This window comes from Rhineura floridana, chromosome 15 (genome assembly GCF_030035675.1).
Source record: "Rhineura floridana isolate rRhiFlo1 chromosome 15, rRhiFlo1.hap2, whole genome shotgun sequence".
NCBI classification, from domain to species: Eukaryota; Metazoa; Chordata; class Lepidosauria; order Squamata; family Rhineuridae; genus Rhineura; species Rhineura floridana.
In genome coordinates this window covers 29,029,464-29,054,287 of record NC_084494.1, presented here as the reverse complement: position 1 = coordinate 29,054,287, position 24,824 = coordinate 29,029,464, and the positions used below count along the sequence as shown (strand labels likewise).

The following is a 24,824-nucleotide window of genomic DNA, read 5'->3' as shown; positions in this document are numbered from 1 at the left end:
GCTTCAGATATAGTAGGCACTTGCAACAATTCCTCTTCCCTGGTTTTTGTGTAATGGGTATGACTAATGAGGGGAAGGAGGGCAGACAGATACCTAGGTCCCAAACTGTTTAGGGTTTTAAAGGTCAAAACCAGCACCTTGAATTGCACTCGGAAGCAAACTGGGAGCCGATGTCGCTCTTTTAGCACAGAGAGCTCCAATTCCCAGAACTCGCTGGGGAGAGGGGCTGACTGTTCAACCACTCTGGCCACTGGAGTGATGTCAGGAGAATGTGTCCTAATTACACCCAGCACCCTTTACAAGCTACACTTCCCAGAATTCTTTGGGGGAAGCCATGACTGTTTAAAGTGGAATAAATATCTGGGGTGGATGTGGCCTTCAAAAACAGCCCCACATGGAGCGCATTACAGTAATCCAAACGTGAGGTGACTAAGGCATGGGTGAGGCTGGTCAGATCTGTGCTACGCTGAGCTCCTTGGAAGAATGGTAGGAGAAAAACATGTAATCATCATCATCCAGCTCCTATCTGGAAGAACTGCATTCTCCCCACCTACAAAACACAATTTATTCATTTCTGGGGGGAAATGGGAAAACACAGAAGCGACGCCTCCAAAACAGAACAGTGGCCTTTGTACGACAAATGACGTGTGCTTATTATGCTAAAAACTTATTGTGATTAAAAGTCTTGAGTGCAAACACTTTGTCCACTGGACACAACATCGTCCCCAGCACACAACTCACCTTAGAAATATCCACCATGGAGTTGACTCGATCCCGGATCTTTCTGTGCTTCATTCTCACGTGCCGGAACCTACAAAGCAAAGAGAGAGTTATGTCCCCTCCTGGCTATGACGGACACGCTTCCTTTCCAAACTGTGTCTGAGAGAGAAGTAAGAGTTAAAACACACGATGTGCATGACCCGCCCATGCACTTTCCTCAGGAAACCCTGATAACTGGTTGCAAGATTGTACTCACTATAATGTCTAGCAAAATTCACAACACTCTCCCTTAACCAAGTATTACACCCAGGGCCATCTGCCCGAGGTCACGCTCCCGTATACAGTGCTGATTAATCTCTTTATAATTGCCACCTTCTGTTTCTGTTCCCTTAATTATTAGTTTGATTTAAAATCCACGCTTAATAAGGACTCTGGTGGGGGGGAGAGGGAGAAAGAGATTCAGAGAGATCCTTTTTCCAGCCTAGTGGGTTCTGACTCACAAAATGTTTATGCCACAATTAGGGATGCCCAAGGATTTTGTCCAGTCTGCATTTTTAAGCCAAGCAACCTGACTCATTTCTTCCAAAGTGCCTCTGTGGTGGAAATAAAGATGGGTGGGTGGGTGCCTTTGCTGACGCTTTGCTCTGCAGTGCACACGGCTACCCAACCCCTCTAAATCAGTGGTGGCTAGGGATGGGGGAGAAATTCTATCCAGTTTGCATTTAAAGGCGAATCTATCAATTTTTCACTTTCCGAAATAATGAGAACAGAAACAGTCATCCTTTGACATTCGCACTTAACTGAATTTTGTGGTGCAGTTTTCCAACCAATGTTTACAAAAATGTATATGCCAAGGAAAAGTGTGCATACAAATGAATATATTCATGAAAATAGCACAAAAATGCACTATATTGGGAGAAAATCATTGCAAAGATGTGTATGTTACTTAAATCTGCATATAAAATGTGTCTATTAGGAGAAAAGTTGCACTATAATGCTGTAAAATGTTCATGAGGATTTTTTTTTTAAATTGCAAATTGCTGCAGAAACGTTGGAGAACTGAATTTAAGATTGGAAATATGAGAGACTGAGAGAACCAAAACTGACAGATTCTTCCAGCCCTATTAGTGGTTGGTATCATTTGAGACTAGTGGGCAGAAGGCAGGGAGCCCAACAGTAGGTGGCGCCAGAGCCAATGACAGGCACAGCCAACTAATTCTAAATTTGTCCCCCATCCTCCTCACTGTTGAGTTCTACAAGGTCAACCCTGAAATTAAGGAGGAGGAACCTGGCAGGCAGTGCCACCACCCCCGGGACTGGTTGTAAGTCAGAATGCTGGCTGAGGGCAGACTAAGGTTGGTAGGGCAGTGCCCCACTTGTTCTAATGGGCCAGCCTCCAGTACAGCACTCTAAATCAGCTGTGGGGACCCTTTAGTCCTCCAGATGCTGTTGAACTACAAGTCCCATCATTCCCAGCCAAAGTTGCCTCACACCTTTCTCCATGTTTAAAAGGGGTGGGGGAAGAAAAGAATAGAAAAGGGACCCCTTTCTGGTTCCCACCACGTCCTGGGAAGCTGGGGGAGCGACAGCAGGGCAGGGAGAAAGCGGAACAGGAAAGCGGCAGCAGGGAGGGGAGAAAGTGGTGGTGTGTGATGGAGAAGCCAGGGCAGGGCAGACTCCTGCCCCGGAAGGCACCTAGGCCAGACAGTACGCCTGAGCCTCATCCCGCTACCCGGAGTGCATCACTTACATGTGGATGGCTGCCAGCAGCCTCCGGTGGTGTTTGCGCGCTCTTAATCCATCCTTCCTCTTGGTGTGCTTGTATAGCATCCAAGCCTCTTGCAGCACGTTGGCGGCCGACCATTTCATCTAGAAGGGCGGGCAACATTGGGCAAGAGTGCAAAAATGGTAAGGCTCAGTTAAGCTTCGTTTCCTGTACCTGTCACTAGGTACAAAGAAGCCGCTTTATATGGAGTCGCACCATCAGCCCATCTAGTTCACTGCCGTCTACTGACTGACAGCAGCTCTCCAGCATTTCAGACAAGGGGACATTCCCAGGGCCTTCTGCATGCAACTCGTGCGCTCTACCACGGAGCCACGGTCCTTTTGCCTAAAAGCCTTGACTGTCTGTAGCAGGCCTGGGGAATCTTTGGCCTTCCAGGTGGTGCTGGGCTCCAACTCGTGTCATCCCTAGCCGTCGGCCGTGCTGGCTCGGGCTGGTGGGAGTTGGGAGTCCAACAACTTCTGGAAGGCCAAAGGTTCCCTGGTCCTGTTCTATAGGAACACAGCAGGCTGCCTTGTACTGAGTCAGACCACTGGGCTATCTCACCCAATATTGTTGACACTGACTGGCAGCAGCTCTCCAGGGTTTCAGACAAGGGGACATTTGCAGCCCTACCTGGAGAGGCCAGAGATTGAACCTGAGACCTTCTGTATGCAAAGCAGGGGCCTTAAGGCTGAGCTAAAGCCTTCCCCACCGAGCTGGAGAGGCAAGAGGAACCAGCCTTTTGACTCGCTGGCCAGTACATCTGTGAAATATGTTGTGAAGGCAGGGGGAAGCTAGGGAGGAGGGGGGGAAACACAGGGAGTCTTGATTTGCATGTATATCTACAATACACACCAGGAAGAGCAATGTTGTTCACCACAGGAGCTCTTAAATTATGGTCTGTGGTGCACATTGAGATGGCTCCTGCCAAGGTCATAATGAGAACCTTAGAAGAAAATACTGAAAAGCCGGAGGTTCGTTTAAAGCTGCCACTGCTTGCTGAAGAGGCTAACCATTCTCCTCTCCCCTGCAGTTTAACAGTCTGCAAGTAACATTCAGCAATTGAAGGAGCGCTTGCCTCTTCTGCAGGGCCTGTGGCTGCTGCAGCAGCAACATCACCGAGTTTCAGTTATGGAAGCATTTCACTTGTGGGGGTTTGTAAAGACCAGGTTGTCAATTCATCAATATATGAGGACCATTCTTGGGACATATGAAACGACTTCACCCTGAGTCAGTCCAAAGGTCCACCTGCCTCATCATTGTCTACACACCAGGAATAAGGAACCGCAGGCCGGGGGCCACATGTGGCCCTCCAGGGCTTTCTATCCAGCCCTCAAGACTCTTCCCCAGGCTACACACACTTCCCCAAGATTGCCCCCCTCATCTGCTCTCCTCCATACCCTCTGAGTGGTTTTGCCTTGCTGGAAAGTGCCCTTCAGCTGTGATAATGCCTCTTGGATAATGCCTCTTGCCTAGATGGAAGAGTATGTGCGTGTTCGTGTAGAAATCTTCGACTTTTGTGTACAAAAGTCACGCGCTTGCCTAGGCCCACTTTTGCCTCTGGCCTCCCATTCACCACAGACATGTAGTCCCTGGAAGGTGTGGGTATGCGCCCTTGGGCTGAAAAGGGTTCCCCCTGCCCGGTCTTCACTGACTGCCGGAAGCCCTCGAAGGTCTTGGGCAGGGACAGGAAGCTGCATTGGTCCATCTACATGAGTATCTCCTGTACTAACCATTGCCAACCTGGTGCCCTCCAGACATTTTGGACTACAACTCCTATCAGCCCAACTAGCACTGGGCGGGGCTGATGGGAGTTATAGTCCAAAATGTCTAGAGGGCACCAGGATGGCGAGAGCTGGCCAACATCAACTGGCAGCTTCAAGAGAGTGGGCCTTGCCAGCCCTACCTGGAGGTTCCAGTGAGTGAACCTGGGAGTTTCTACATGCAATGGTATGCACTCTTCTGAAGTTATCAAAAAGACTCCTCACCTGGGTATTCTAGCCCTTTCCCTCCTATTTTCTTCCCCTATTATTGAGTTTATATAACAAAATGCAAACTTTTTTTTAAAAAAGAGAACAAAAATATACTTTACAGACAAATATAATTGTAGCATTTCACTTAAAATTATAACTTGCACAAATCTACAATAAGGAAGACACGATGTATTACAGAAAGCCTTCCTACAGCCAGGAAGCTCTGGCTTCTATTAATGCATAATTTCTGGTCAACTATGACAAGAAAGAGAACATTTCAAAATGAAAGCAAAAGAGGCATTAAGTAAACTCAAATAAACTGGGCTTCCCACATTACTTTGCTCAAACCATTTGCTCCAAGAAGTTGGGGTGGGCAACTTGTATATGTACTGCTTGGCCTACTTTCAAAAACCCTCTGAAAACAATCAGTTCAGACCTCTGGCAAGAGTAACCTGTCCCTCCCCTGGCAGCCCACTGAGTGGGGGAAGAAGAAGGAGAGATGGGGAGAGGGAGAGAGATGGTGTGTTTGTGTGTGTGAGAGAGAGATGGTGTTTGTGTGAGAGGGGGGAGACAGATGGTGTGTATGTGTGTGTGTGTGTGAGAGAGAGAGATGGTGTGTGTGTGCATGTGTGTGTGAGAGGGGGGATGGTGTGTGTGTGAGAGAGAGAAATGGTGTGTGTGTATAAGAGAAAGATGGTGGGTGGGTGTGAGAGAGAAAGGTGTTGGTGTGTGTGAGAGAGAATGAGAGCGAGCAATGGTGTGTGTGAGAGAGAGAGAAATGGGGGGAGAGAGAGGGGGGAGAGAGAGGGGGGAGAGAGGTGTGTGTGTGTGACAGAAAGAGAGATTTGTGTGTGTGTGTGAGAGAGAAGGGGAATATCAGAGAGAGGGAGGATGTGGCAGAGAAAAAAGGGGTGACAGAGAGAGAAAGAAGGTGTGGCTCTACCCTCTGTCAGTATGCAGCCCCTGACAGATTTCCCCCAAGGGATTGCAGCCCTTGACAGAAAAGAGGCTGCCCACTCCTGCAATAAGTAATGGGTTCTCTCCTACCTCTTTGGCACACTGGATGTCCATCATGAAGTTATGGACGTGTTTTTCAGCCCTGCTGAATTCCAGTTTGTCAGCAGCAACAGCCACCAAGAGTGCTGTGCAGCCCACTCCCTGCAAAACAATGAGGAACAGAGGGTGAAGGAACAAAACTGGGAGCGCAGAGGAAATATCCGCGTGGGCCTCAGGTCACGCTAGGAGGCGCCATGCATGCTCTGTGCTCTGGAGGTGGGGCCGCTGCCAGTCAGTGTAGACAGTATTGAGCTAGATGGACCAACAGTCTGACTTGGTATAAGGCAGCCTAAAATTTGCTCCCCAAAAATCTCTGAATTTTTGATGCTGAACATTTACCTTCTGATGATATCTTATTTCAGTATTTGCTATTTATTATTGTTGTTGTTGTTATTGGTGGTGGTGGTTAGGGATGGAAGAGAAATTCAATTTAGTTCACACTTAAAGGCAAAGTGACTTAATTTGCATCTTCTGAAACAATACATGAATTGAAACACTGCCATCCTTTGAACTTCACTCTTCTCCAAATTTTGCAGTGCACTTCTTCAGCCAAGTAATGTGTGCATAGAAAATATACCAAACTGTGCACGCAAATGCATATATTAGCAAAAATAACATACAAAAGGGTGTTACATTAAGGGGAAATTGCTTTAAAAATGTGTATATTCTGCAACACTGCATACAAAAATAAAAATCTGAGGAGAAATTTACACTCAAATGCTGATGAATTTTCATGAGAACTTTTTATTTAAAAAATGGCAAACTGATGTGGAAATGTAGAGAATTGGAGATTGGAAAAATGAGAAAACACCACAAACTGAAACTGACAGATCCGCCCACCCCTATTAGTAGTAATAGCAGAAGTACTATTACCGGTTCTATGTATATTACTATCATCATTATCATAATCGTCATCATTTCAATTTATTAGTCACTTGCTACATGGGAGGCCTTAAAGCAACTTACAAAATGTTAAGGACATAAAGAACAACATGCAATCAGAAAAAAGAAGTATATGTTACAATATAAGCCTGTACAATAACCCAGCCAGCATGGTGCCCTCCAGATGTTGTTGGATTATAACTCCCATCAGCTCTGACCATTGGCTATGTTAGCTGGAGATGATGGGAGTTGGAGTCTGAAGGGTACCATGTTGGCTATCCCTGCAACAACCCAGAGAGCAGACTCAATACAACAACAGCACAGAAAAATGTATCATCAATAAACAGCAAAATTGGATGTCAACAATTGATTTCAATATTTGCCTATAGTTGACATGCACAGTTATTTAGCATCTGACAGACAGCACAAAATGTGATATTTTGCATTTGGCAGCTTAATGGGATTTCTCGTATGGAGCCTGGCCAAAAATAATAATCAAAATAAAAGCAAATCAAGAGATTTGAATCTAAAGCTCTTAAGTCGAGCTGTCGACATTTGGAAGTAACACTGCAGCTACAGAATTTCAGATACCAACTTCCTCATTCACGTTTCAGTGAATACGTGGGAGGAACAGATTCCAAATCTGTGCAAGCATCCATTTCACCTCTGCTGACAGACACATCTCTTACCATAACGCCAGTGAATATGCACACCAGCTTTCCGCACACTGTGACTGGCACAACATCCCCGTAGCCGATGGTTAGAAAAGTGATGGGAATCAGCCAGAAAGTTCCACTCAGGTACCCTTCCGCTATATACTCTCTGACAGGTGGAAATGAGAGAGGTTCATCATGAAATGTATTTCACAACTATTTATTTACAAAGTTATATCCCACCCTTCAGGGTTATCACCCCCAAGCCTGCTTAAGAGGGCAATAAAAATAAACAATAAAACCAAAATTCAAAAACACACACACGAGAGATTAAAACAGCAGAGCAATGAAGACACAGCAGCAGCCTACTAAAACCAACTCAAGACAGTATTTTAAAAGGCCTGGGAAAGTAAGGTATTTACCTGGCACCAAAAAGGTCTTAAAGGTAGGTGGTATTGTCTTCAGAATCTGGGATGGGGAAGCCTTGGGCAGGATGCCTCCAGGGGGCACAATGTCTTAGTGACCCCCTAGAATGTAAGAACATAAGGACAGCCCTGCTGAATCAGGCCAGTGACCCATCTAGTCTAGCATCCTTTTCTCACAGTGGCCAACCAGAGGCCAACGGGGAGTCTGAAAACAGGCCCTGAGCACAACAGCACTCTCTCACTTGTGATATCCTGCAAAGGGCATTCAGGGGCAGTAGAGGCAGAGCATAGCCATCACAGCTATGTTCTCACTGATAGCACTACGGCTGCTCACGCCCCGGCCTCTCCCTCTGGGCCCAACCCAGAGCACAGCCCAGACAGAAAAGCAGTGGTGCCGGGGAGTTTTTTCTAGGGCTTTTTTCAGGGCAAGACTGATGGCATCATCTGTCAGAACACCAGGATAACTGACAGACTCTCTTTGCTTACACAAGTGAATGAGGGGATAACAAGGCTTTCAAGTTTTGTTTGAGGGAGATAGTATAGCATAGTAGGGGGAAGCCAGGAAATGAAGGAAAATAATCAAGCCAGATTACATGAAATGTAATCCAGGCCAGTTAGGTAAGTATTCTTTCCCATCATGCACTAGGACAGGCATGCCAACACTGCAGCTTTGAGTGGTAGACTGTTGATCTTTCAGTCGATCTGCCTCGCAACTGCTTTGAAATCTGATATACAGGCTTTGCCTATTTGTCACCTGAAGTGGCAAAATGTTTATTCTTTTCACGGAGGCTGACTCAGTTGCTAGCCTCCAGCTCATCAGGTGAGTGTATGACCTGTTGCCGGGTGTCAGGTGGAATAAGGGATCATCCTTTTAAAAACAAAGGGCTTCTCTGAAAAATAAGAGTGTAGAGTGCTGGACTGTTTCAGAGCCAGGTGGGTCCTTTTTAGTAACAGCTGCTGGCACCATGTCAGTGGGGCAGTGAAATCTGCCCCGATTTTAGTCCAAACTTTCAACAGTTCCTTGAAAATTTGGACTAAAACCCGGGGTGGATTCCACTGCCCCACTGACATGGTGCCAGCAGCTGCCACTGGTCCTCTTAGGGGTGGGACATAGCCCACTGGCAGAGCACATGCTTTGCATGTGGAAAATCCCATGCTCAGTTCCCAGGATCTCCAGCTAGGGATGTGGACCCTCAGGACACTCCCCTCACTGGCCTGCTTTGCACCTCAAGTGTTTTTCCCTGGCTGTAATGTAACTAAATCATGTGTCTGGATAGGCTGACTGAAACAGAACAGTTTTCAGCAGCCGTCTAAAACAGTGCCTGCCTAACAGTGGTGGCTGGTCCCCATTGGGACTGGTAGGGCAGAAGGCAGGCAGACAACCAGTAGGTGGAGCCAGAGCGAATGAGAAGTGGAGCCAACTAACTTTCCTTTTGTCCCCATCCCTCTCCCTGCTGGGTTCTACAAAGGCAACACTGAGGCTACATACTGTACACACCATACATTCAAAGCACATCCCCTAGTTTGCAAAAATCCTGGTTGTAAAGGGTGCTGGGAACTGTAGTTCTGTGAAGGGTAAACTACAGCTCCCCAGATTCTTTGTGGGAAGGCATGAGCTTTACATGTATGGTGTGTACGCAGCCATAGACTAAGGAGGAGGAAGCTAACAGCCAGTACAACTCCTTGAACTGCTTGTAAGTAAGAAGGCAAGCAGGCTCAGGTTGGTGGGCCCTAATGGACCAGCCTCCGCTGCTGCGTAATGTCAATACTTAGGCAGATGACAATCCTTACCGTTCACAGACGGAGAGCACCCAGAAGGCAATGAGCCAGAGTCCCATTGTGAAGATGAGCAGCACCCGTCCTGGCTGGCTGTTCACCATCACCCGCAGCACAAAGGGGTACTGGAAGTGGATCTTGTTGAGGGATCCAATGCTGCGGTAGGAGGCGTCTCCCAGCACGCTGCTCTGCAACAGCACCGCCCGGGGCACCAAGTAGAGGCGGAGGAACATGAGCAGCGACAGCAGCATTTCGACACTGGGGAGGAACAGGACGGCCTTTCCAGACTGGGAGTCCAGGCAGGAGAAGTCTCCGGCAGGGAAGGGGTGAAGGGAGCAGACCAAGAGCTCCAGCGCGATCAGAGCCATCTTCCGGCAACTGACCGCGATCCGCCAGTCGGTCAGGGAGTTGTCCAGCATGAAGAGCTAAGGGGAAGACAGCAGAGCATAAACATCCAGCGTTCCCTTCTTCAAGCTCGCACACACACACACACTCAGTAGCATCTGGCGGCTCCATGTCCGTGAAGCAGTGGAATCCGCTCTGGGTTTTAGTCCAAACTTTCAAGGAGCTGTCCAAGGTGCTCCTTGAAAGTTTGGACTAAAACCCAGAGTGGATTCCACTGCTTCACGGACATGGAGCCACCAGCCACCCCTGAATCCACTCATCACTAATGATAGCTGGTGAACATTGGCACTGGTAAGATGGAAGACAGAGAGACCAACTTTACGTGGAGGCACAGCCAACGGGAAATTCTACTGCTGTTCCTATTCTCCTCCTTGCAGAGTTCTATATAAGGGCAACCCCTGAGACAGGCAGTGCCACCCCCTGGATGGGATGCAAGCAGTAGTGTAGTGGAAAATTCAGAAGTGCAGGGTCCCTTCATGTTAATCACAGCCATGCCCCCTCCCTGCTTTTTTTGCTGTGGGGTTGAGGATGAGTTCCTTGTTAATGCCTAGGAATCAATAAGCATGAAAGAGGGGAGTGTTAGCACTGAGAAGAGTCTTCTCAGTGGCTGATTCACCACCTTTCACTCTGATTGGCTCCAGTGAGCAGGAAAGGACAAGGAAGCATGTTAGAAGACTCTTCTCATTGGCTAATATAATCCTCTTTCATGCTGATTGGCTTGTAGGATGCTGGAGACATACGGATCCTGCTCCTAAAAAAGTAAAGGGTCTAAGACACTCCAAGACCCCACAGGACTACACCCCTGGATGCAAGTAAGGGGGCAGGCAGGTGGGGGCTGGCTGAGGCCAGAATGAGTTTGAGGGGGCAGTGTCCCGCTCGCCCTATCTCCTCCTAGAACTGAGAGTACAAGAATCAAGAGATCTCTTTATTTATTTGTATTTATTTAACAAGATTTATATACTCCCTCTCTCCCCCACCCCCACGGTTCACATAAATAGTACGAAATATTCATTAAAAATAGCAAGAAAAACAGACTTTAAAAACACTACACATCGTAAAATTTTCAAAAAATGTAGAAAAAAATCAACAGATTTTTAAAGGAAAAGTACATAATAAAATGGCATGCCTGGGTAGGGTTGACTAAATGAAAAAGTTTTTAGCAAGCATGAAAAACAGCTCAACGAAGGCGCCTGCCTAGTATCAACAGGCAGGGAGTTCCAGAGGATAGCTGCGGCCGTGTCCCAAAAGATCGCTTCCCTGCATCAATCCCAATTGCCCGCATAATAACAGCAATGAATGACCTATGAAATGGCACATATGCATACAGGGATGGAGGGAAGGCTCCAGCAGCCCTTCCGTTACTCATGTCCCTCCCATCGCATGTCGTTCAACCTCCTCCATACTTGGCAGCAGAGGCATGCAGGACGTGTGAATGCGCAGCACTTAAGAGTGTCTGTCAGGCGGGGTGGGTGGGTCTGGCGGCCCACGTACGTTTGTCAGATGCCTGCACCTCAGGGCGTGTCTGTGTGACTCAAGAAGACAGCATACACATCTCTGCACAAAGCAAGCTGGAATAATACCTGAGGAATTTACACCTCATCATGAAAAACCAACAACGGTTAAGAGCCACCCCTGTGTTTCTATAAAATTAAAAACCAGGCTTGTATATATTTAAGGCAACAAGGGCGCTAAAAAGGAACTAAATCTGGTATATACATGCTACCGACAACGTAATAGTAGCAACCTCCCCCCGGAATACTACATAGGAAAAAAGAAATATAAGACGATTCTAGCCACCAAAAAACGACAAGCTCAAATGGAGGGCTGGAAAGCCCTAGTGTTGGCCTCCAAAACCAAAAACTCTAAAGGTTTCTGGTCTATTATTTCAGGCATAACGAGACCTGCCTATTTTGCACCATGTAATATCCCTGCCCGTATATGGGAACATTATTATACTATTATACAACATGATACTTTGCATTCTTCTTCATATTACCCTTTCACCTTTGACCTCTCAAACACAATATTATGGCCCCCTGTTTCTCAGGAAGAAATAGCCGATTTAATTATTAAATTAAAATCTGCCAAAGCACCAGGAATCGACAATATACCTCCTGAGTTATTGAAGAACCACAAGGATTGGTGGGCTCCTATTTTGGCCAACCTATTTACCCTTATCAACAACACGGGCTTAATTCCCCAAGCTTGGAGGGAAGCCATAATCATTCCTATCCATAAAAAAGGTCCCAGAGACGACCCTAATAACTACCGCCCAATTAGTCTCCTTTCAGTTACAGGGAAATTATACACCAGCTACTTAAAAAATAAACTCTCATCCTGGATTGAGGATGAGAACATTCTAGGATGGGAACAAACAGGATTTAGACGCGGACGCTCTGTCTTAGATCACTGCATTGTTTTATATCACCTAGCAGAAAAATACAGGAATCAGGTGGGAAGCGGATTATACACAGCCTTTGTAGATCTAAAATCCGCCTTTGATTCCATCTCCAGGGAATTCCTATGGTCAAAAATGGCAAATACTACAATAGACAAAAGACTATTGCTCCTTATTTACAACTTACATCTGAACACTTCCCTTAGGGTCCGTTGTGGCCGAAACGGGGAACTGACCAATACCATCTTCACAACGAAAGGGGTTAGGCAAGGCTGTGTACTGGCTCCCCTTCTCTTTAACTTATTCCTGAATGATCTAAGATCCAACTGTCTTTCTCCAGATTTTCACTCACCCAGAATCGGTCTGCACAGATGCCCTGTCCTGCTTTATGCGGACGACGCAGCCCTTCTATCCTACTCCAAAGTAGGCCTCAAACGATTGCTGAAAGTGTTTATGTCCTACTGTTTGGAAAATCACTTAGTTATCAATTATAACAAAACTAAAATTGTAGCTTTTTCCAAGAGCCGTAAACTTTCTCATTGGACAATTAAAGGGCAAGAAATTGCTCAAGTCTCCTCCTATAAATACTTAGGCATTCTCTTCCATTCTACCCTCTCCTGGGCCCCACATATTCATGGGGCGGTGTGTACTGCTCGTACCACATCCAAGAACATCTTACGTTATTTTTACATCAAAGGTGGGCACTACATCCCTGCAGCAATACAAGTCTTTCAATCCAAGATTATCCCTCAATTACTGTTTGGTGCCCCTTTATGGATCTTGGCTTACAAACCCCACATAGAGGCTGTTCTATCAATTTTTCTCAGGCAAATCTTTGGGTTGCCAAGATCTGTTCCGAATGCAGCCCTTAGATTGGAAGCATGTGTACCATCGATTGAATGCCAAGCTTGGACAATTGCCTTTAACTATTGGATTAAACTCTCCTATAACTGTCCCCCTGGGTACTTAACTTCCCTTTGGGATGATCCTTATTTCTCCTCATGGATGAAATCCTATCACGAAAAACTCCCCCGATTAGGCTTCTCCTTAGAACAGTTAACCCTATTAGATTCTAAGTCAGCCAGTCTCTCCATTCGTACCAGACTCAAAGATTTAGACCGACAAATTTCTACTACTGCAGCCCTCAAAACTTGCTCTCCCCTACATCACAAACTGCCTTTAAATCCGTCAAAATATCCTTTATATCTTGAATACCTAACAACACCCAAATTCCGACACGCCTTCTCAAAAGCCAGATTTAATTGTCTGGACTCGGCACTTATGGATGGTAGATACTACGGTATTCCACACGATCAACGTTTTTGCCCGTGTAAAACGAATGCTCTGGAAACCCTCGCCCATGTCTTGTTTGCCTGTCCCTTTTATCAACAGGAACGATACCAATATATCACCCCACTTATAACGAAATTTCCCAATTTACCCCCTGAACGTTTGATAATCTACCTCCTGAGTGGTTCTAACAGATCTCAAACCGAGTTGGTGGCCAAATTTCTCTATGTTGCTCAATATAAGTGTCAAAACAACTTTGACACATAATGAGAGTCTCTCATCCCTATGTTTTACTTTCATGCTTATTAATTAACCAATCTTTACTTGTTTTATATTTTTATTCATTTTACCTTTGTACAATGTTGCTCTTTGTATTTTATCCAATACCTATATGGGTCTATGACCGTAATAAAACTGAACTGAACTGAAGGCAACAAGGGGGTGGCTTTACTGGGTTTGCACAAAACGTCAGACATAATTTCATTCTTACTAACGCTGCTGCCTAAGGAGGTTTCTCCTTTCTTGCCTGACCTGAAATGCATTATGGGTGACATCCAACTCTGTTCATCCTCAGAGTCGACCCACTGGAAAGCAGTGGACTCAATAATGTAAACCCGTTGATTTCCAATGAGTCGACTCCGAGTATGGCTTAGTTGGATCATCACCCAGCGCGTTCAAAATTTAAATGGTTTTTCAGTTACTCTAATTGGTTAAATTAATCCTCTCTGTACCTTGAAGCCTGCTGAAGGAACGTAGGAAGTAGAAGAGGTGCTGCTCCACCAGCGGACAGGAGGGACTGCTAACAGGGTGACAGGTATGCCACCCTGTTGAGGTGGTGTCAGGGGTGTGTGGATAAGCCCCATTCAAAGTCCCCTCCCTCTGGAATGGAACAGATCTACACCAGTGCTGGCAGGCCAACACTTAAGGCAGAGATTTGTACCAAACGTTTGCCATACCCAGAGAAGACCTATTGAAATCAATGGACATGGCTAACTTGGGCCCATTCATTTCGATGGGTCTGCTCTGAGTAGACCTTAGCTGGATACAGCCTAATGACGCTGCTGCCGACAGGGACTATGATTCAGTGGTAAGGAGCATGCTCTGCAAGGAAAAAGCCCCAGGTTCAATGCAGACTCAAATACCAGCATGAAGTTTGAAAATTTAACTTAACGCATGCAGAGATAATTTTTTTATCTATCTAGTTCATTGTTTAGCCAGAACCTTCCCAAAGGCTGAGGGTTATACAATAAAACATACATGATAAAAGCAACAATATATTCAGCTATATAAAAAAAGGCAAATTCATGAAGGATGGAAAGGTGTATGAACCTGATATCAGAGTCAAATGGAACCTGCATGTTCAGAAGAAGTCTACCTCCAAATATCAGATGGTAGAGATAGAAAGATCTGTCAGGTTTGTTTCTCTTGGTTTTTATTTTTCCAACTTACATTCAGTTCTCTACATTTCCGCAGCAATTTTAAAAGACTGATTTTTTTTAAAAGGTAATTGTTTTAATATAAATACTGGCACACACACACAAAAAACAGCCATCTTATAAGAAGCATTTCTTATTCCCTCTTTTAAGGGCCTGCTCCAAAACACACATACTTCATATAAAAAATAAAGAAATAATCATGCTATGTTCTTGAGAACAATTCTTTCCTTCATATGGAAATCAGGCTGGTTTAATCTATTATGATTACTATTCCATTTATATTCCACCCTTCCTACAAGCAGGAGCCCAGGGCAGCAAACAAAAATACAATTAATCAGTTAATTGACTGATCGATTTAAATGCACAGGATCAACCAAGTTAAAATTGATCTACAGTACCATCCTATGCATGTCTACTCGCGAGCAAATCCTATTTGATTCAATGGGTTTCACCATCACCACCCCAAATATTTGGAGGCTTCGATACATTTAGTTTTACATTTGTCCCTGATTCTTTCAGTTGCTTTTTGAACTGTTAACAATGAGCTGAGAACTGAATGACCAGAACATCCTTTTGGCAAATTACAGGGCAAGGAAACTGAAAAAGGAACAACAAGAGACCCCACAAATCACACCAGCGCCACCCGTCCAAAATATCCCCCAGCAACCGCAGTTCAGCAGTAGCTGGATGAAACATGCCGTGACTCAGCCAGGAAACGGCTCACTCAGATCAGCAGCATAGATCAAACGGCCCAGAGGAAAGAAAAAACCCTACTGTGATATATTTTCCAAGTGTCACTGGCTCCTATGCACAGTTAAGCCCTATGGGGCTGGGAAGACTAGAATTCTGGGCTTGTATCCCAGACCGTGAATGTACAAGTCTCAAATCCCAAGTCTGCCAGCCTGCTCTTCCCATAAGCCTTCGTTTCCCCAGAAAATGCTAGTTCCCAGCCATTTTTTCTTCGCAATTAATTTATAGAGTGAAAGAATCTTACAGGTTCTGAAGCCAGATCCATCATCCCCACCCACCACAACGGTCATAAGCTGGGAACAGAGGAAGCTGCTTTATACTGAGTCAGACCATTAGTCCATCTGGCTCAGTATTGTCTACGCTGACTGGCAGCAGCTCCCAGGATTTCAGACAGGGGTCTCTCCCAGCCCTACTGCGAGATGCTGAGGATTGAAGCTGGGACCTTTTGCATGCAAAGCAGATACTCTACTGCTTTCCCCTTAGGGTAGGGTGACAGATGCAATCCTCCATATTATTGTAACAATAGGACCACTCCAGACTGGTGGGGGTTTCTGTAAGTGTATTCTGCAACATGTTAGGTGCATGCACACAGATAGATGAATATCTGCTGCGCACATGCCCACAATGCACCTCAGGTTTCTGGAACTTAACAAGGGTGGGGAAGTACTAATTGAGGGGAAGGGACAACGCTACACAGTGCAAATACATCCTATCAAGCACCACCCACTAGGGTGGATGGAAAACATCAAGATAGATTTTGGAAGCAGAAAACTGCAAGTGCTTACATGTGGACAAAGGCACACAAATGTGCACATGGAAACAGCAACCCACATACACATTAACGCCCTAGAGCGGACACAGACATCGTTGACGCAATTATGACGCCAAAGTTGTCGATTTATAGTGGACTGTCCACACATCATTCCGCTTTGTTCATTGTCCTGCGATGTTTCCCCAGTGTTATAACATTATTGCTGTCTCGCACCATAATGCAACAAACGCAGGACAAAAAATTGTAGCATAAAAACACAGGATTTCAGCAGGAAGCTACAGGGCACGCACTCATTAGAAATGAACTGGTATGCCCTCTCCAAAACCTCTGTAGGCGCAAACAGTACTGAATGCAGGATCGCATATAAGTGCTCCAATTCCATCATGAGCACAAATCATCATGAATGCACAATAAAAAGAACGTCTGGAAGAACCTATACTTATGCTATAGAGAGCCAGTGTGGTGTAGTAGTTAGTCAATCTAGGACCTGGGAGACCAGGGTCCGAATCCCCACTCAGCCATGAAACTTACTGGGTGACCCTGGCCCAGCACTGCCTCTCAGCCTAACCTACCTTGCAGAGTTGTTGTGGGGATAAAATTAGTGGGAGAATCATGCAGACACCTTGAGCTCCTTGGAGGAAATGTGGGGTATGAATGAAAGGAATAAATAAAATACCTAGTTGATACTGTAAGGACATATTGACTGATTGCAGCTATCTGCTGTTCAGGTGAAAAGCAGCACAATAAAATATATTGACCAAGCCTGCCCCAAACCAGGGGCATTAGTGTAGTGGTAGTGGTTACTTAAGGTGTTGGACTATGACCTGGGAGACCAGGGTTCAAATCCCCACATAGCCATGAAGCTCCCTGGGTGACCTTGGGCCAGTCACTGCCTCCCAGCCTCATGAAAACCCTATTCGTAGGGCCGCCATAAGTCGGAATCAACTTGAAGGCAGTACATTTTCATTAGAAGGTAGCAAGAGAAGACTTAGGTTCAGGTCTTTTGTGCTCTGCCCTAGATCCCTGCGCTCTGCAGAAGAGGGTCTCTTGCAGATCCCATCTCATCCGGAGGTCCTTTCCATATGATATAAGAATTGGGCCCTTAGTGTGGTGGCACCTAACTTGTGGAATCCCCTCCTGTTACATATTAGTCAGGCGCCATCTCTGTTGTCTTTTTGGCACCTACTGAAGACCTTCCTCTTTCAACAAGCCTTTGAAGTGGAGATGTTCATCCAGTCTGCATCTACACTAGAGCAGTTTTTAACTGTTTTAATATGCGGAATTGAAATGGTTCTATTTCTTTTTATATATGGAATTATTTTTAATGGTTTTATACACAGAATTTTTAATTGTTTTTTACACTCGCCCTGTGTTGTAATTGTTTTATTAGTTGAATAACTGCACAGTTTATTGTTGTACCCCACCCTTTATGATAAAGGGCCGTTAGGAAATATAACGAAATAAGTAAATCTCCTGCCTCCTACCCCTCTTTTTAAAACTTTTTTTAAAAACTTTTGTTTACAGGACTACTGGGTATGCCGCGAAGGGTTGTGCCAGTTAGAACTACCACCCATCTTAACTTGCTCAGAGACCTTCGTTTGTATCTATGCATATAAATTAGCAAATGCCAATTCGTGTCAGGAGCCCACACACCTAGCAACGCCCTTGCCCATAACACTCTTTCTGTTACGATGCCTGCAGCTTCCCAAAATGAGGAATCGAGCCCTCCTGGTCAACTTTCTCTGAATGACCTGTCCTTTATCCAGAAACACTTGAACCAGGAAGTTGTTTCCTGCTTCAGCCTTGGGGGCCATTGGTTACGGGCATAATTACCCCTTCAAAAGTCTCAGCCTGTCCCTCTTTAACAAGCACAGCTCCTGTTTTTTTCTCTCACGCTCTGTGCTAGCTGCTGTTGCATACCAAAATGTGTACCAGCTACTGGAGCAAACCATTTTGTGTCTCTCCACACCACCAAAAAAAACCACCCAAAAAACATACAGGTAGATAGTTCTGCTTTCCTTTTAGTGGGATTGACCTGAATCTGCTGTTTTATACATATCATTGGTGAGAATTTTTACACTTGTTTTTAATACTTGTTTCTGTAAGTTGTTTTGAGTTCACTTTTCGGGGGGGGGGAGGAGTGACTAATAAATATAATGCATAATAAGTAGGGTGGCTACAACAAAAGAGGACACAAATCTGTGCATGTTCATTGATATGCTTACATGTAGATTTAGCGACAAACAGACATTTCCCCAGAGTGCAGAAGACTGTGATCCAGGCGACCTTTTATGAAGCTCACTGGGTGACCCTGCGCCTTCCATCTCTCTCTGTCAATCAACCTCTCTGCCCTCTGTTGTTGTGCTCTTTTGCGAAACAGTCAAATGTTTAGGCTTACCTGGATCTCTTTGATGTGAAAAGCCATGATCAGGATCAACAGCCCAGCTGTGGAAAGGGTGATGAGGCACTTTACCATGAAGGAGTAAGCGAACCACTGAAAGAGAGGGGAAGGGGGCATACGTGAGAGAAGAGTCCCATGTCATTACAACATCATTTATCATTATCATTATTGTTGTTGTTATTTATGAATCACTTCCTACAGAACATCTCAAAGCCATTTCAAAGTACAATAGAAACATATATAAATATAAAACAATTGGGTTGCATCCAAAGCAGCATTTCCGTTTCCTCTCCTCCCTACCCACCTCAAAATCTTCTCCAAAGCCCCCCCCCCCAAAGCTGATTTTGAGATCACGTAGGGGGAGCTGCAGGGGAGAGGAGAGGAAGGGGAAGTTCCCTTCCACAAGCACACATCTCTGGCCCTAGCAGAACAGGAGCGTTGGACCCCAGCCATTGCCTATATAAAAACAGTTAAAGCAATTGTATACATAAAGCAATTAAAAGCAGCTGCATACAACAACAACAGTTCAAACAACGACATATATAAACACCATTTCAAATCCACAGCATACAACAAGGCTCTGTGTAAGCCATGCTGAAAGAAAAAGAAAAAACCTGATTCTGTATTCAGGCAATCCAAACTCCGTGCTAAGAAGAGGCAAATTCTTGCTCAGCCAACTGTCTGCTTAGCACTGCCCACCCGCTTTTAGATAGATATTTGCATTCATGAGGGATAGAAATTTGATTTTAAAAAATAATAATAAAGAAGACGCTTGAGAAGGTTTGTTTGGCACCCAGCACCACATTCTGCACTTTTATTTTATCTGTTATTGAAAATACATCTGTGCCCTACCTTTCCACTCGTCCTGATCCTCAATGCAGCAAAAAGATTTTAAAAAATCCATAAAACAAAAGTTCCGTTATACACCAATATATACAACAACTGGCAGCAGAAGGAAAAAAACATAGTAAACTGAGGCTGCAATTCTACACACACTTACCAGGGAGGAAGCCCCATTGAACTCAGTGGGGCTTCTGAGTAGGTATGCAAAGGCTTGTGCTGTAAATCCTTGAGCAACACACACACCCCATTTTTTTTAGTTTGCCCCTCAGACGGTGGGAGCAGAGCAGCCTGCTTCATGCATTCCTGCAGAACCACAGTATACACACAAGGTTGTATCCAACTACATCCCACTCAGAGTAGGCCCATTGAAATGAATAGATCTAAGTTAGTTATGTCCAAGGATGTAGTCATCCAGGGTCTCAGGAAGTCATAAAATAAAATATATCTGTCATTGAGAAATGACAGTCAAATGGTGACTGTGATAGAGAAGCAGAAAGCAGTATTCACGCCGGGCCAGATTATTCTATAATTTTAGAAGGGAGCGTGGCTGTGACTATTATGACTATTATGAAGGAAGCCTGCACTTCTGAATTTGCCACTACACTACTGGTCATGTCCATTAATTTCAATGTGTCTACTCTCAGTAGCAGTAGCATTGGATATAACCTTTAATGTATGCAAGTTTTCAAGCACTTCACATGCATGATATAGTTGCAGTCCTCACAACAACCCTGTAAGGTAGGTCAGTATTATTATCCTCCAGACTACAGGTCGGGGGTGATACCTCAGGCCTCCTAGTGAGTTCATGGCAGAGACAGCATTCAAACCAAGGACTTCCTGATTCTCAGCTCTTTCTCTTAACCGCGGTGCTAAGCCAACCCACAGGAAACTCTGGGATGGCATTCAAAAACTGGCTGCCAGCCATGATAGCTGAATGGAACTCAGGGTGGCTGACTGGCACTAACTTCAGGACAAACAAAAGGAAGTCATTGTCCATACAGTAACAAAAACGTTATTAACAGGGGGCACTCACTGCAATGATCAGTTTGGTTATGTGGAAAAACCTGTACTGGCTTCCTGTTTGTTTGTTTGTTTTGGGGCCTACGAATATCGGTAGGCATCAATGCTCCACATCCTTGGGCATCTGCCAAAGTCCCAACAGGGTCCACCACTGATGCCTGCCCTGACATTTCCCCCCCCTCACCAGTTTGGTGCCCTGACTAGTGTTGGGGGAAGGGGCATAGCCACCATTTAAATGCCCACAATGCCCCTGACATAGCCTTGACATAGGAAATTGTGGGAAACTTACATGGCAGGTAGACCCAGCAGCTGCTGCTGTCAGAGAACCCCCTGCACCCACTGACGGAGGGGACCCACCAGTCGATGCTTCTTCCAGAGCCCCCTAAAACATGGAGACAGCCCTGCCTATGAACCCGTCAAGGCATGCCTTGCAAAGCAGGGGCTGCTAATCCACCAGTTGTATATGCCCCACCAGGAGTTTTGGAGTGGTTTGCTTGGAGCCCCCGATGATTTGGCAGCAAATCAGCAGAAGCGTATTTTATTTTATTGGGCTGTTTCCCCCTCCCCTTTCCCCCCTTCAAAGTTTTAGCTGTTGTTTACCTTCATTGGGCTTCCCCAGTGGGCCTCAGGTACTTTGTGCCGACTTTCCACAATGGCATAAAGCAGGGATGTGGAACCTGTGGCCCTCCAGGAACTGCTGGCCTACAGCTCCCACCACCTCTGTCTTTGGAGAACGTTCCACCCTGGGTCATCCCTAAGATGTGATGACCTTGGTCCACCACCTGAATGGTGGGCAGGAATCATGATTTTGCAAGCAAGCTGCCGATGCAGATGGCAATCCCCCTGTGCCAAATCACTCCCTGGAGAGATCAATCTCTCTAACCCTCTGTCTCCTACTCCTGCAGCGCAGGGCATTCTGAGTACTGCACTGCCTCCTGTTTGAACCAACCCTGACCGCTGGGCGAGCTGGCTGGGGCTGATGGGAGTTGGAGCCCAAGAACTTATTGTTGTTGTTGTTGTTGTTATTGACCCTACAATAGGGCACCCAGAGAGGCTCACAACAAAATCATACACAATAAAATCACAGAAACATTAAAACAGATAAAAATACATAAAATACAATTAAGAAATATAGGGGAGTGATAGTAAAAGGGACTAAACAGGTAAAAAACTAAAAAGGGGGGAGGAATAAAATCAGTTGCAGGATCTACCTTCAGGCTCTCCCAAAAGCTCTCCAGAACAAGATGGTTTTTAGAAGTCTCTGGAGCACCATCAGGGAGGGACCAGAGCAGGCTTCTTAAGGTAGGGTATTCCAGAGCTTGGGGGCCACGGCTGAAAAGTCTCTCTCCCATGTGCCTGCCAGTCTAACATCTTTCATTTCAGGCACGCAGAGGAGACCAGAGGCAGCTGATCTTAAATCACAGGCAGCTACATATGGGCGTAAGCGGTTCCTCAGGGTACATTGGTCCAAGGCTGTTTAGGGTTTAATAGTCAGAACCAGCACTTTGAATTGGGCCCAGAAACAAACTGGGAGCCAGTGGAGTCAATAAAGCTCTGGAGGGCATAAGTTTTCCTCACCCCAGGCATAAGGCCTTTAATGGCTTTGGCCCAAGGCATCTGAAGGACTTCACTAACCTGGTGTCTAGATATTTTGGACTATAACTCCCATCGGCACCAACCAGCACAGATGTCAGCTGGGCCTGACAGTTGACTCTTATGTCAATAAAACTAGTGACAGGGCAATGTCCTCTACAACACTTCATGTGACAAGCTAGTTTGGGGTGGGACAGAGCAGTCCATGTAACACACATAACAGTCCTCCCATGAAGGGGAACAGTTACCACTGTCCCTCTCTGCCCACCCTCCACCATCACCTCATTCCACCTAAACTGATTGTCTGGGCTTGCAAAGCGCTGTGCACAGGGATTTGAGGCAATGCCTCCTCCTTGTCCCAGTCGCATTTTACCTGCCCCACACCTGACATCATGAATGACATCCTATGTAGGGCAGGTAAGGATGAGCAAATCTATCAATGTCAGTCTCTCTCTGTTTCTCATTTTCCCACTCTTAAATTCAATTCTCCTCATCAGTTTGAGAATATATATTTTTATAAGCTCTCATGAAAATTCATCACTGAATTTCTCCTAATACACGTATGTTTGTATGCAGTGTTGCCTAATTTACACATTTTTACAAAGCATTTTTCCCTAACAGAATGCATTTCATCATTATTTTCACTAATCTATGCACTTTTATGTACAACTTACCCTAGTAATAATTACATTTGAGAGCAGGTGACTGCTTTTAGGCATTTTTAACTGTTTTTAGAGGTTTATTTTTAACTTCTTTTTTGTTTAAATTGTATTGTTTTAATATTTACATGTTTGCCAGCCTGGGCACCTTTGGAGGAAGGGTGGGATATAAATTAAATCTATAAATACTATATGCATTTTTGTACACATTACTTGGCTAGAAACAGCAACTGCAATATTCAGGGAAGTGTGAATTTTGAAGGATGGCTTTCTTTTGGCTTGTGCATTGTTTCAAAAAGTGCAAATTACCGAATCCAATTTCTCCCCATGCCTAAGGGCAGGTGAGTATGGCCCGGCCAAATGGCCTTGTGGGCCAAATGGAGAGTTTCTCTATCCTTGGCCTAAAATGTAAGTCCGGTCTTTGCTCTGAACCTTTGCACTTGACATCGAGGATGTCACCCAAACGCTCGCAAGAGCCTTGCTGCTTTGAAGGCATCAGCAGCTCATTGTTCCACTCAAAGAGACAGCTTTGCTTGCTTCGCATTAAACCGAACGAGTTAAACGCTGGCGCGTGGGGCAACAGAAAAGGGGTGTGTGACCAAGGCTCCACATGCAGATAAAACAATTGCATCATTGTGGGTTTTGTTGCAGGCAACAGTTTTCACCATGGCAACTGGCTACCACCTGAAGCAGGTGTTTCCAGAGGGACTCACTGGCTTTGGGGTGGAGCTGTCCCCCCCCCCACACACACACAGAGGCCACAGTCTTATACACACTTGCTTGGAAATTATGCATAGAATTGGGATGTAGAACTAAACACATCGGTGCAAGAGAACAACAGAACTCAATCATCTCTTTCCTTGCAAAGTTTTAAGGGAATTGCTTACCTGCCTTAGTGGAAGGAGTGTTGTTAGCAAGCACTGGCTCTTTTGTACCAGACCCCGGATGTCCTGCCTTTTAGGTCTTCTTACACAGAGTCAGATCACATGTCCATCTCACTCAGTACTGTCTACACTGACAGCTCGCCAGGATTTCAGACAGGGAGTCTGTCCCAACCCTAACTGGAGATGCCAGAGACTGGACCGGAGACCTTCTGCATGCAAAGCAGATGCTCTGCCACTGAGGCATAGCTCTACCCCCACCCCTACATTTTATTTTTATAACGACAACTTTGCTTTAGGGCAGGTGTGCATACTGCAAATCTCCGTGCTGGTGAGATCTCTGGCCAGACATCACCTTACTTTCCCAGAGCCATCAATTATATATAAATGAATATGCACAACTTTTATTTAAATCTGTAGCTCAACGATCGAGGATCTACTTTGCACATCATCTCCAGGTAGAGCTGGGAAAAGACTCCTGTCTGCAACCCTGGAAAGCCACTGCCAGCCAGTGTAGACAGTACTAAGCTAGCTTGACCCATGGTCTGACTCATTCTAAGGCAGCTTCCTATGTAGACAATGTCATGGTGAATATCAGTATTCCCTCATGTTCCAAATTTCCTTTTCATAAACAATCGTAGCTAACAGTTCATTCTGTCTCCAGTGTTGGTTTCAACCTCATGCCTAACCAACAATTAAACCAAGCCACTAGGCAGTTTTAAACGCATTCAAAGGGAATGAGTTAAGGAACTCCGAGTTATTGTGGCAGGGCTCCATTGGCCTTGAAATGTAGGATTTAAGGAAGCACAAATATCTAAGTATGTTTTTATGAAAAAGTGGGACTGAGAGAACCGTTTCCCTATGGGACCCCTATATTTTGGGGTCCTCTGCACGCCTACATTACAGCTTTGTTTCATCAGCCTGTGCCCAGCTGAGTTCAAGTGCCTCACAATGCCCTGGCTCAAGATCCCCCACATCTCACCCTTGAAGGTGACAAAAGTTGGGAAAGCAAGCGGGGCCATCCCTGGAGGAAAACCTTTGCTTTGCTATGAAGAGGTGGCATTTCCAGAGCTGAGCTCTGAGAGACAGGGGTGGAAAAAGCACCCTTGACTCTCGTTGGTTGAAA

General features: G+C 45.4%; 1 protein-coding gene across 5 annotated transcripts in view; it reads right to left on the bottom strand.

Annotated features, from left to right (window-relative positions):
• Positions 1 to 24,824, bottom strand: part of KCNN4 (potassium calcium-activated channel subfamily N member 4) — a 48,536-nt gene that overhangs the window by 4,589 nt on the left and 19,123 nt on the right. For 4 of the 5 annotated variants that reach the window (XM_061597298.1, XM_061597300.1, XM_061597299.1 and 1 more), the window contains exons 2-7: positions 18,700 to 18,795; positions 9,266 to 9,675; positions 7,086 to 7,218; positions 5,506 to 5,616; positions 2,471 to 2,589; positions 742 to 811 (exon numbers count right to left, since the gene is read on the bottom strand). In XM_061597298.1, the coding sequence (XP_061453282.1) occupies positions 742 to 811; positions 2,471 to 2,589; positions 5,506 to 5,616; positions 7,086 to 7,218; positions 9,266 to 9,675; positions 18,700 to 18,795 (939 nt within the window). The remainder of the gene's footprint in view (positions 1 to 741; positions 812 to 2,470; positions 2,590 to 5,505; positions 5,617 to 7,085; positions 7,219 to 9,265; positions 9,676 to 18,699; positions 18,796 to 24,824) is intronic. The other variant, XM_061597301.1, reaches the window with a different exon arrangement.